This window comes from Phaethon aethereus (assembly GCF_964289735.1).
Source record: "Phaethon aethereus genome assembly, chromosome: 23".
NCBI lineage: Eukaryota > Metazoa > Chordata > Aves > Phaethontiformes > Phaethontidae > Phaethon > Phaethon aethereus.
The window spans coordinates 6,256,717-6,269,176 of record NC_138599.1 but is presented as its reverse complement, the minus strand read 5'-3'; the positions used below and the strand labels follow the sequence as shown (position 1 = coordinate 6,269,176).

The following is a 12,460-nucleotide window of genomic DNA, read 5'->3' as shown; positions in this document are numbered from 1 at the left end:
TGAGGGACCTGGACAAGCTTGAGGAATGGGCCTGTGTGAACCTCATGAGGTTCAAAGAGGCCAAGTGCAGGGTCCTGCCCCTGGGTCAGGGCAACCCCCTGTATCAGCACAGGCTGGGGGTGAAGGGACGGAGAGCAGCGCTGCCGAGGTGGACTTGGTGGTACTGCGGGGTGAAAAGCTGGACAGGCGGCGGCAACGTGTGCTCACAGCCCAGAAACCAACTGTGTCCTGGTGGCCAGCGTGGGCGAGGGGTGAATGGGGCGAGGGATTCTGCCCCTCTGCCCTGCTCTGGGGAGACCCCCCTGCAGGGCTGTGTCCAGCTCTGGAGCCCTCAGCAGAGCAAAAACACGGACCTGTTGGAGCGGGGCCAGAGGAGACCACCAAAATGCTCAGAGGGCTGGAACCCCTCTGCTGTGAGGACAGGCTGAGAGTGTTGGGGTTGTTCAGCCTGGAGCAGAGAAGACTCTGGGGAGACCTTATTGCATCCGGCCAGGACTTAAAGGGGGCTGATAAGAAAGATGGGGACAGGCTTTTTAGCAGGGCCTGTGGCCATAGGACAAGGAGTAACAATTTTAATCTAAAAGAGGGGAGATTTAGACTAGATCTAAGGAAGAAATTTTTGACAATGAGGATGGTGAAACCCTGGCCCAGGTTGCCCAGAGAGGTGGTAGATGCCCCATCCCTGGAAACATCCCAGGTCAGGCTGGACGGGGCTCTAAGCAACCTGATCGAGTTGAAGATGTCCCTGCCCATGGCAGGGGGTTGGACTAGACGGCCTGGAAAGGTCCCTTCCAACTCAAACCATCCTGTGATTCTGTGAGAACAGGGAAAGTATCAAGCCAGAACAGGTGAACCTTTCCTTCATTGTAAATCAACAATGGAAGAAAACAATAACAAATGAGGTATGCCAGCTAACTTGTGTTACAGGTGGAGACACCGAATTACACACTCACATTCCTGAGACACACCTTGAGGTTACAGGCAGCACGGTGTCAAACAGTGATTTATACAAGACTCCTGGCTCTAGGGTGTTAAGAAGCACCACGCGCTGAGGCTGGGAGCATGCACCGCTGGCTGTGTAACAGTGATTGGAACAGACAGTGCTCTTAGACAGGCAGCACCGGCATGAACTGCTGGCCAAGGCGAAGAGAAGGAAAAAACATCCATGTACGAGAAGAAACATACTTAGGAAGTGACAATTGCAAAAAGTCAAAATTAGCAGTGGATAAGCAAGGAGTCAAAGAGAGTGACAAGAATAGAAAACACCAGCAGACAAAAACGGTGGTGAAACCTGTTTTGGGACAGGTTTTTTGGCTTGAAAATAGGGTCCGGAACAAAATATTGCCATTGTATTGTATGAGGTTTGATGATGCTTTTAAAGGAGTAAAACATAGTACTTATCTTTGTTCCCCTGTTTAAAAGTAAAATAAATACCTGGCTCCTAGGGAGTTAATTACCTACACATTTTCTGAACATTGTAATAAAGAACAGCTAATCCAAAATCTATTTCACATCACCCAGCCAGATATTAGTGGTGCCTTAAACTTCAAATAATCCACTGGGATGAACAGCCCTCAGCCCCATACATCAGATGAACCTGACTGTCCTGCAGCACAGCTAAATCTAGCCCACCTCTCATGCTGCTGCTGCAGTGCTGGCAGTCCAGAGAACATACGGCTTGTCCAGGCTGAAGCCCTGCCACTGCCACATGATCCGATGAGAGGGAAAAATTGTCCCTGGTGCCACATCACAAGTAATCTTAGTCGTGCTGCTGGACTGCCCCCCCCAGGAGCACCACTGCTGTCCTGGAATATTTGGGCCTTCCCCCACCCAAAGCCTGTGACAGAAGGCAATTTCCTCTTCAGCTAATGAGGCAATTTAGAAAGTCTGAAAATAACAAGCAAGATACAACTTCCAGACACTCCTACACTGAAACAAGGCAGGTCAAGCTTCTGTGAGGTAAGATAACCACACTAAACCACCTAATCAGATTGCCCTATACGGCTGTTAATAAAATAACATCCGACCTTCCAAACTCAGCAAATGCTAGAGGGAGTTGGGAAAGTGGAACTGCAGGTGCTTTACTCACTCATTTCAACAGAAAACAAATACACCAAGGTAACACAGTTGTCTGTGGCCCACTGCTCGCTCGTAGTGCCTTCTGTAAGCCCGAGAACAGCACCTTTGCGGTGGCTGTTCTGCAATTCTGTTCCCTCTGACGGTAGGTTAGCTTTCAGCCTGAGGTTTTATTTCTGTAGACTTAGAGAGCAATTTGCCAAAAATCTTATTCTTCCACAATGCTGCATGCTTCAAAGAGCATGTTTTTTAGCAAAAAGCTCCCTTCATGCTCAAAAGTCTTGCTGAAAAAGAGGTTAATGCAGACTGAAAATCATTGTGACGTTATGGACCTTTTAATTGGTTACTAGCCCTGCTTTGGGGCACACATTAATAGGGCAGAAGCATTATGCATGCTCCTCTCTGCAGACTGCAAAAGACAAACTGCCAGAGGAAGGAAAGTATTTTGGTCTTGTTAAAAGTAGTATGCAATCCATTTAAAAATCTGAAACTCAGGGAATATAAATCAATGCGTAACCAGAACATAAGAGTAGATTGTTCAGAACAGAAAATAAGGTACACAGGAAACGCAACAAGGTGTTTTACCATAGCACTGAGGGTCTCCTCCCAGTCTGGCCTCTCTCTAGGATGGATGCTTCTCTGAAGCTCTGGCACAAAGTCATCTTCTTCTGTATGTACAGAGGACTTCATCATTCTGGAAAAGAGGTCCGAGAGGTTTAATACTCAGTGACAACTTCTGGGTAATTGTACATATAGTCTGTTATGGCGCTCAGTTATGTGGTTCCCATGACAATATAAATGCTTTTATAAATCCAGATATCTTACAGACTTCTAGGTTTCTCTTACTTTCTCATTAAACAAGCAGGACAAGAGTATAAATCTGGTGGAGAGAAATCCGCACCTCCTAACCAATCAATGGATAATTCTGTATAATCACTGCACAATTTGCAAGTCTTAAAATACAGAAAAATATGGAGGACTAAGTTTCAGTCGTTTTACAAAAATTGCTTATATTGCCCAGGCAAACAACATTAGCCTTATAAGAATAAATACACACATGTGATTCCTTAGTTGTCACTGCATGTTTTGCCTAAAACAGTTTTCCACATCTTAGCCTGAATTCACATCCGAAGGCCTGAAACATCAGCTCTCATAGTTCTTACTGATCCCGTCAGCACTTTCAACCGCCCCAATTCTGCAGGGGCGTGCTCAAATCAGTCTCATTTTATCAAGGTAAACTCTTCTTCAGATAAGGAGCCATCTTTCAAATACCCTAGGAAGTATATTTCAAGCCTGCACAGAGGTCAGAGGCTCAAAATCAAAATTTTAAAAGTATTCATAAAAGCTTCTCAGCCTACCCTTACGACAGCGCTGTCGTTACAGCCAGAGCAAGCCAATATATACTGCACTTGCAGGCTGTATAAACGTGCTTTTGCGGGGATTACGGCGCAGACCCTGAAGTATCAAAGGCCTGTTGAAAGTCTGGTATTAAATGCGTTGTATTAAATATGAGATTTAGGCAGGCTTTTGTTTTATTAGTAGACCACCATTTATTTACCTAGGGTAACCATTTTGATAATCAAGACTGCATACAGCAGGGCTGGTTTCGCTAAATGTTAACTGCAGTGATTTATCTACCAGAAGGCAACTGAAGAAAAATCCTTTGCTTCAGATCAAGATCTGAAGTTCTGAAACCCCTACATGCTGTTTGCCACAACGAGGTAAGTGCCTGGGCCAAAGTGTTTAACTCTCCTTTGTACTCTAGATGAGGGTTAAGAATGAAGTAATTAACACTCACAGTAATAGCATGGCTGAGTTACAAAATTATATCCCATATAATTTTATACCTAACTTTGTGATCACATTTCTGCTCTAATAAAAAACACATCCCAGAGAATATGGGACTCAAAACCAAAAGTCATAAACCCTCAGGCTAATGCTGCTAAATGGTTCCATGTGCCATTCCCACCACAAACATCACCAAGTGAAAGTAGGCTGTTCCTAAATGAGGCAAGAAAAACCACGCCTACATAGTGAAAGCTGTATACATCTGCCGGAAAATTTGCATGAAAATACCATTATTTAGAATGTAGAGGTGCAACACCAGCAGATCGGAGATTCGCACCTTTGCAACATATGCATTCAGAAGAATTTGAGTTTTGTAAATCTGAAAATTTGCTGCTAAGAGTGGCGGCTCTTTCATGTCTCATTCTTCACATAGAGCAAGAAGATTTGGCCTGTTTCTCACAACCCCAGCTCCACCACATGGCGGGGGGGTTCAACTTATTTTAAATGAAAGTTAACGTTGAAACTTGCTGGTTGCTGAGAAAACCAGATTATGCAACTCAAAAACAAGAGATAAACTAAAGAAGTCCTTGTTTTTTTACATCAACCTCATGATTTTAAAAAGGCACAATAAGGCTTTCCTCAGGATTTCTAGATGTTTGGGTTTGGCAAGACTGCAGTTGTACAAAAAGATTCTAAACAAATTATTCCACAGCAGCTTTAGTCTAATGCCATCGAACCTCATTTAGTCTAATTCCGTCGGGCGATGGAATGAAAGGAAGGGTAACATGATGAAGACCCAGCTTTCTACACCACAGTTAAGACATCCAGCTTATCAAAATGCAAGCTTTCTCAGTTTAAAGACTTGAAAACAATGAGGTTGAATTTACATCTTTATCAGCGCTTTGGATTACAACTGAACTCACGACACAACTTCTCAGGCTTATGGCAATTCCTCCTGGATTTCTCATCAGAAATCTGATTTCCTTTCAAGAAGCCAATTTGCTGAATGTCTAAAATGTTGCCAGTAACACGGGGCTGCCCAAGGACACAACTCCTCATGCCATTAGGTGGGTAACACCCACAAGATTTGACGATGCTTTCTTCAAAGCTACTGACCTTCATTCACACCAAGTCCCTGACAGGCCATTTAGGTTCAGTGTAAGGCAGGCTTTACTTTCTAGAAAGTTTACCGCACAGAACCTACAAAACAGGAGAGGGCAGAGATCGGTAATGAAGATTATAAAATAGATGTACACAAACACACTCTATGGATTACACAAACTCTGTGCTTAGCCTGGTTACACTGAACATTATTTCAGTTACTCCTGGGAAGATGATTCAAATACCGGTGTTGGTAAGACTGAGTGCAGAGAAGAGTATGTTCTATTTTAAAACAACATTGGGAATCAGGCCCACGTTCTGGGTCTCTACCCAGTTTGTCCAGTAGACAAACATGGATGTCATAGTACCCAGTCCTTTTTACTAGACTGCAATCCATTTACTCACATTAGCTGTTTAATCTGATTATGGCTATAAAACTCCATGATAAAACTCTTCTCAAACCCTTCCTACTGAGATCCGGAAACACAGTCCCACTATTCTTCCTATTGAAGGTGTCCTGGACTTTCACTGGAAATAAGAAAAGCTCTGCGTGTACAATTGCATATTTAAAACAGTCAATTCTTTAAGCATTTGCCAGACTTGTTCAATGCAATATTCTACTATTGATGGAAATTAAGCACTTCGTCACAGTACCACAAAAATATTGGAAACGATACTGAAGATTTTCTAACACAATTATAAACACTTGATAACCATCTGTGAACCCTTATTAATCTTTAATAGCAACTATTTAATTCCATGCCATCTGAGACAAGAGACCAAGGAAGGCTGAAGATGCTATAGGTAATATTAGACCCTTATATATTAACTCTAGTGGCTTTTTCCTCCCTGTCCCTGACCTGGATGAAGGAAAATAACCTTGTGAATTAGCAGCACTGAAACATGGGCAGGAGTAGGGCCAGAATGGGGCAAGAAGAGGAAGAAAAGCAGCTACTTGAGACTCTCCTGTTGCTATGCTATTTCAACAGACTTCACACACAGGAACTCTGTGTTCTCAAGGATGGCACGGAGAATGAAACCAAAGCTCAGGGTCCCTGGGAAAGCTGTCATGAGAAGACTTGCAGGACTGGCGTCCGCCTACAACAACGCTTCCAAGCGTTATTTCTTCATACACCCTCAACTCATCTCCTGAACCTTCTGCAGGAACTCAGCCGTTCATTTTCAAAGATGTATTTTGTTGAGAGCCCCACTGCAAGCCCCCAAATGAGAAACCACTGACAGTGTAACCGGGAAAGAGCCGCGCTGCTTGCAGTCACTGAGGGGATCATGAAAAAGGTCCTCTGGGCACGTAAAACCTTAGAGCCAGCAGCTGGGGGAAAAGGGCTTTCCTAACAGTTAGACATTGCGATTTTCCCTGGCCTCAACCCAAGACAAGCTTGGAATATCATATATAGGTATAATCATATGCACACATTTTTATATGTGTGCATATTATGTATATTTGGTATTATTTTAATTTATAGAGCGAATAAATAGCACAACATACACATGCCTGATTCACCACACATGTCAAGCTGTAATAAGACTAATTATCTTACTTCTGCCATGGATTCTTTTTCACAGGAGGGGAAAATACCTAGTGTCCCACTAACACACAAAACACTGACTCATATATTTTGTAAACATTAAAGGCCAAATAAATATAAGAAGCTGCTCTGTTCTATAAAGCCTACATTTGGCTATTTCATGGGAATTGTGAATAATTGAAAATCCACTACAAAATTTAATATTAGCCATAAGAACAGAAATACAGTTTTATTTAAAATGCCACTTCTTCAACTGCTTAGCAGCTCTGAATGCCCTTCAAATGGAATCTGACACCATTATATTAATAAAAGTTCTGGCTGTATAGAGGCCATTAAGCAATCTCTCTTCAGATGAATGAATCCTTCTTCATTGTAAATTGAGAATCAAATGTACTGGAACAAATGTTTACAGGACATTTCACAAAAGGCACAGCCCACACTTGCACCCATTCTTTAAAGTTCTCTGTGAGGTCAAAAGTTGATGGATTTCAAGTCAGAGCTTGTACATTTGTACATGATACAGTTATATCAAGAAAACAGCTAATGTCCTTTTCCATGTTCTCAAATCCAATTTGCTGGTCCCGTCGTTTATGGTATTTCCATATCTGCTTATCAGGAATTAAAGCATTTCAGTGCTGCTCTCCTGACAGGGCTCCTCTCTGGTCCTGCGCTGTTGAGCACGAAGTCCTACCTGCACGCACTAAGGAACGTATTGCGATGCCTCACAAGGCAGAAAGCGCCCGGAATCAATAAGCACAGGTGCTTTATAGGATGAGTAAATTGATATTCAGCATAGTTTCCATAAACTTTACAGTTACTGTTTGTTTAGAATATTGTAAATATTAAATACTACTTCCACTAGACGATAACTTTCCCTGTGGGTTTGAAGGAGTCCCACATCCACAAATTTGATGCGTTTCTACACTTCTGTTTGCACAAGAGCGAAAGAATCATAAAAAGTGGGTTTGTGGAAAAAACTCCGTAAATTAAACAGGGGAGGAGAAAGGACAGAAACTTTTAATATATCCTGGCATTCCTACAAGTATGTGTGTTCCCCTTATTTAGGTTCTTTGGCACATACCATGTCCCACTGGTAGACCCCCAGCGGTCAGAGTAACACAATTGTCATGGACTTTGGTGTCATCTAGATGCTGATGACACGCAGATTAATAGCTCTTCTCTGGGAGGACATGAAGCTGTTGACAAATTACTTTCAGAGGTGCCTGATGGTTTGAAAGCTAAGTGCTAGCATGGGAGCATGAAGCATTTTGAATGTCAGACTCCTCGTATCAGATACTTAATTGTCTGCTTGACAGATACTCATTTTGGACTGGCTATATATTTTTTAAATTAAATGCCAAGCATGATCTTTGGGTTGTGCTCCCCACTGGGGACATCAGGCATTTCAGCTTTCCTTGCTGCTCCTCCCTCAAATGACTTTTCTTTCTGACCTCAATTTAGGAGGTGAGAGCTGATGGTAACTGATTTATTAGTTTATTTATTATTTATATAGCACTGTTGTTGTGCCTGGAGATTTCTCGGCCAACGTAAAAGCACAGCTCTGCCCTACAGAACCAACGATTCAAGAAGATTTAGAGCTCCACAGAAAGTGATGTTCTGTGAGATGTAAATCCTACCCAAAAAGCCAAATTTAAATAAGGCCTGTGCTGACACAAATCTATACTGAAAACCAACGAGGGTCAAACACTATCTGATAAAAACTGGTATTTATGCCACTCAAATAATTTGCACGAAAGGCCAAAATAACACAGTCTTTACCAGGGCACTAAAAAGGAGCTACAGATCAAGCTTTGCGCCGCTTTGCAAATGGGATGTGCAGGGAACTGTACATCCACTTGGCTCATCTTCCTTGCTCCTAGCAACCATGTTTGTCCTCAGTAAGCACCCTCCAGGTTGCCACTGTTAACAGATCCTGCTCGAGAAAGAGGAGAAGAGCAGAGCGAGCAGATCGCAATCAGAACAGAATTGCAATGCAGTCCTGCAAGTCCAAGAGTCAGCAGCATTAAGCAGTGCCGCTGGGCACCATCGCAAGAATGAACAACATATTTTGTAGACAAATGAGATCTGGGTTTACTTTAGGCTTCGGGACTTCACTACAGGTGAGTCACAGTGCAGAAACCTCAGACTAATGCTGAGCCTATTAACCCTTCAAGGCATAGCATAACAGCCCGGATGCAGCATCCCTGTCCCTCCCGATGTAATCAAGTACAGAGTTTCTAGGATTCCATCCCGTACCTCTCAACCATGGCATGGAAAGGTAAGCCAACAGTGAATCGACAGAGAGGTACCTTGAAAACTCTGCCTTAGAGGGTTTTAAAGTAACTTGATCAAGATGAGGAGTCACAATGCTACAAAGAAAATACACGTAAAGAACTGCAGATGTCATCATACAATATACAACAGCAGAATTAAGACAACTCCTGACATCATATGGGTTGACTCTTATCACCATGAGGAAAGGCAGAAAAACTAGGAAACGAGAACGGAGATCTGGCCCAAAGCTTCTGAACGCTTGGGCAAGAAGTTGGAGTCAAGTGAGAAACACTGATACATCCTCATTTCTGACCTCAAACTTATACCACACACATACAAAAAAGAAAAAAAAAAAAATGTCATGAGAGAGATGGAGAAAAACCAAAACACACATACCCTCCCCGAATCCAATTTCCCAAGTAAACTCTGTGTCCATGAAATTAAGCCTAATACAGCGGAAAGGAAGAAAATAATTGTGCAATATGGAAAGCAGAGATAGCTCAAGAGCCGCAGGAAAAATGAAACAAGAGATGGGAATTGAAGGCTGACAGTGCTGACCTGAAAGAGGATTTAATTTCCCATGTTTTAAATCAGCTTTGTCAACACCTTACTGATTACATTATGTCCATCTGTATCATATAAAACAAGATTTCTGAAGTCTGTCTCAAGGATCATACAAAGTGAAGATAGAAAAAGAACTACAAGGTCAGCTTAACACACACCTCATAAATAAACAAATGGTAAACGGACTATATTTAATCCTTGACCACAAAATGAAAACCTGGCATAACTAAATGGTTTACTGTGATTGATTCCACAAAGTTGAAAGCTGTAATTGCTACTTCTGATGGAAGCTCGTAGTTAGGGAGCCAAATTCAATTGTTTGGGAAGGCATTGAACAAGAAAAATTAACAGAGTAACAGTATATTATAATAAGAGAATATTTAAAAAAATCATTTGAATGAAATACCATTCAAGTATCAGTAAGCACAAAGCAAACTCAATTTCCCTGTATTACTCTGCACGCTACCTGCGGTAAGAAGGAAGTATTCATTGTCTGGCTTGAAAAGTTTAGATCAGTGGTTTGCAGCTTGTGGTCTGTGGATCTGCGAGGGTCTGAGAACTACTAGTACAGGTGAGCAGAAGTTGAAAAAGAAAAACTCATTGCTGCTATGCAGCGATTTAGTAAATATGCACCTTTCAAGGAATGTCGTGCTTTGCAGGCACGAATTTGTACATGTGCCCGAAGAAAAAAGGCTGGAACTTGCCAAGCCATGGGAATAAAGGTCTTAACAGGATCATCACTATTACAAAGACAGATTAATTCAATTTTACTGGTCATAATTGTTTTCAAAAACAAATTGTGTAAATTACAGCTACAAAGATAGCATTACAATACTTTACAGTATCAGAATTTCTAGCTTTTCCAATTTTCAAATTTCAAATTCAGTCTGGTAAAACCATACCTACACCCAGGGAAGTTGAGATAGAGATCACCAGCATACTGTGATAGTCTCAAATGGACCGTGTGATCCTTAGTACTAACTGTTGTTATTCAACTTTAGAAGGCAATTTACATGGTCAGAAAATACTACTTCATGCATATTTTTAGCTCTGGGGTTTCTAGTCTTACAATTTTTTTTTTTTTTTTAAGAAAATAAATCACTTGGTGTGCATCACCACCTCTTAAATTAGATTCTCAGCTGTCTGTCAGAAGAGAAATCTCTTTCTCTGAAGAAAAAAAAATACCTTCTTTTTTCATTAACTTTTCCTTTAAGAATATATGGCACTAGAAAAACGTATTTTTAAAATGAAAGATAGGAAGTTTTAAATAAAGATCTTTTTAAAATCAGCAGTGTCACTTGATTAATTTTTAAAAATGCCAGAGCGGATATGTTAGCTCTTCCACTGTTAATATACCTCTACAGAGGGAAGCAGAGAAGGCTAATAGTACTGCAGAGATTAACATATTGGTTTCTTGCCCTGGTCCAACTCTCTGGACGTGCTTTAATACAAGCTCCAACACAGTCAGACAGTTAAGCTATCTTTGCTCAAGGGTTTAATTGAGTTTTCAGCCTTCAAAATATCCGTCTGGTTTATTAAGAACGTTTGAACCATATTTTCTGAGCAGCCAAAGAAAAGTTGCATGGACAAGATCAGATCACCTGGAATATAAAACCTGTGGGCAAATGGGCAAGTCTGGGTAGGACAGTTCCCATTTCAGCAAAAATATATCTTCAGGTACCACAGGCAGCCCGTCTCATCTCAGAATCATCTTTTTTCTTCCTCAATTGATTTCTTAATAGCCCTGACATAACACAACACGCACATGGTACATCACACAACCTGACCCTCAGGTGCAAAAGCAAAGCCCCTCAAGCCCACAGGTGAATATTCTAGTGTTTGAGGGCCCTGCGTAGTTCTCACTCGGACATACTTGGGACAGCTTTCAGGGTGACCTACTCTCCTTAGCCAGCCATGGTAGTTCTGCCAGCAGGGCCTTGAAAACCACCCATCAGGCTGCAGGCATCTTCAAGGTGTCAAATAGCTAACCACCGAAGAGATGTTTCTCACATCCATCAAGGGGTAAGGAGGGATTCTGGGACAGGAGAAGCCAACACCATACTTATAAAACAAAAGCCGTTATTGTCTCTCTTCCTCAAAACAAAATATGGTTCCATAGGTATACTGTAAGACCAACCCCAAACCACCTTCGATAAATCTTCTCTAAATTTGAAAGCGACAAAGAGCATCCGGAGGTCAACGGACGCATCTTTTTATTCTGCTCTTCTGCCATAGTTTTGGCAGCTTCATTTACTGCTTTTCTTGTCTCAGCCAGTTGTGTTTTATGTCTCAACTCAATAACACCCATCTCAAAGTACATAAGTAAGTAAGTACACAGATATGTACTTCACGCTCTGGAAGGGACTGGAACATGTACCCAAGAGCTTTGTTGAACTTGGCTGTAATAATTTGCATTCAAGTTTTGCATAACTGAAATTTCTTTAAACACTTTACGAAAAGAATAAGTTCTTGGAATATTCAGCTTTTACAAGCTCTGAGCCATGTTCTTAGTTATTAAAAACCTTTATAAAAATAATCACAGAATCCTCATGCTTTTGCATATATATTTTACTGAACAAACCTGCTTTTTTATTTGGCAACACATAAAAGACATTGTTTTAGTAGGTGCTCAGCATTTTCTTTCAGACGAACACGGTGACAGTCAATAAAAAAAAAAAGCCTCAAGAACAGGTTTCTCTTATCACTTTTGCCCAGTATAAGAAAAGGAATTAGGAAATCACTGCACAATCAGAATCACTGAGCCTTGGCTTGGATTTCTGTTTGATTCAGGAACAAATATAAAGGTATTAAAGAAAATGCCTGTAGGGAAAAAGAGTACTATCCTCTCATTTACAATTAATAAATGGCTAAAAGCAGCTCTAAAGTGTCAACATAGAAGAGAGATGGGAAAGGATGGTTGCTCCTGCCCTTCTTACTCCACTTAGAAGTCTAAACTTGGGCATCACCAACAAGAAATTTTTGCGGGCCAGTGGCAGCAGGACGCCTGTGTGTCTCCCTCCCACTGGCCGTGGTCTGAATGAGCGACGCTCCAGCCCTGGCATAACAGGGCTCAGACTGCTGCCACTCTCTTTCCTCATCCAAACAACAGC

General features: G+C 41.6%; 1 protein-coding gene across 1 annotated transcript in view; it reads right to left on the bottom strand.

Annotated features, from left to right (window-relative positions):
- ARHGAP32 (Rho GTPase activating protein 32) overlaps window positions 1-2,770 on the bottom strand; it is a gene marked incomplete at its 3' end in the record, with an annotated part of 155,786 nt that extends 153,016 nt beyond the window's left edge. The window contains exon 1 of the mRNA XM_082009980.1: window positions 2,662-2,770. Coding sequence (XP_081866106.1) covers window positions 2,662-2,769 — 108 coding nt within the window. The 5' untranslated portion in view covers window position 2,770. The remainder of the gene's footprint in view (window positions 1-2,661) is intronic.
- Window positions 2,771-12,460: the final 9,690 nt, after the last annotated feature.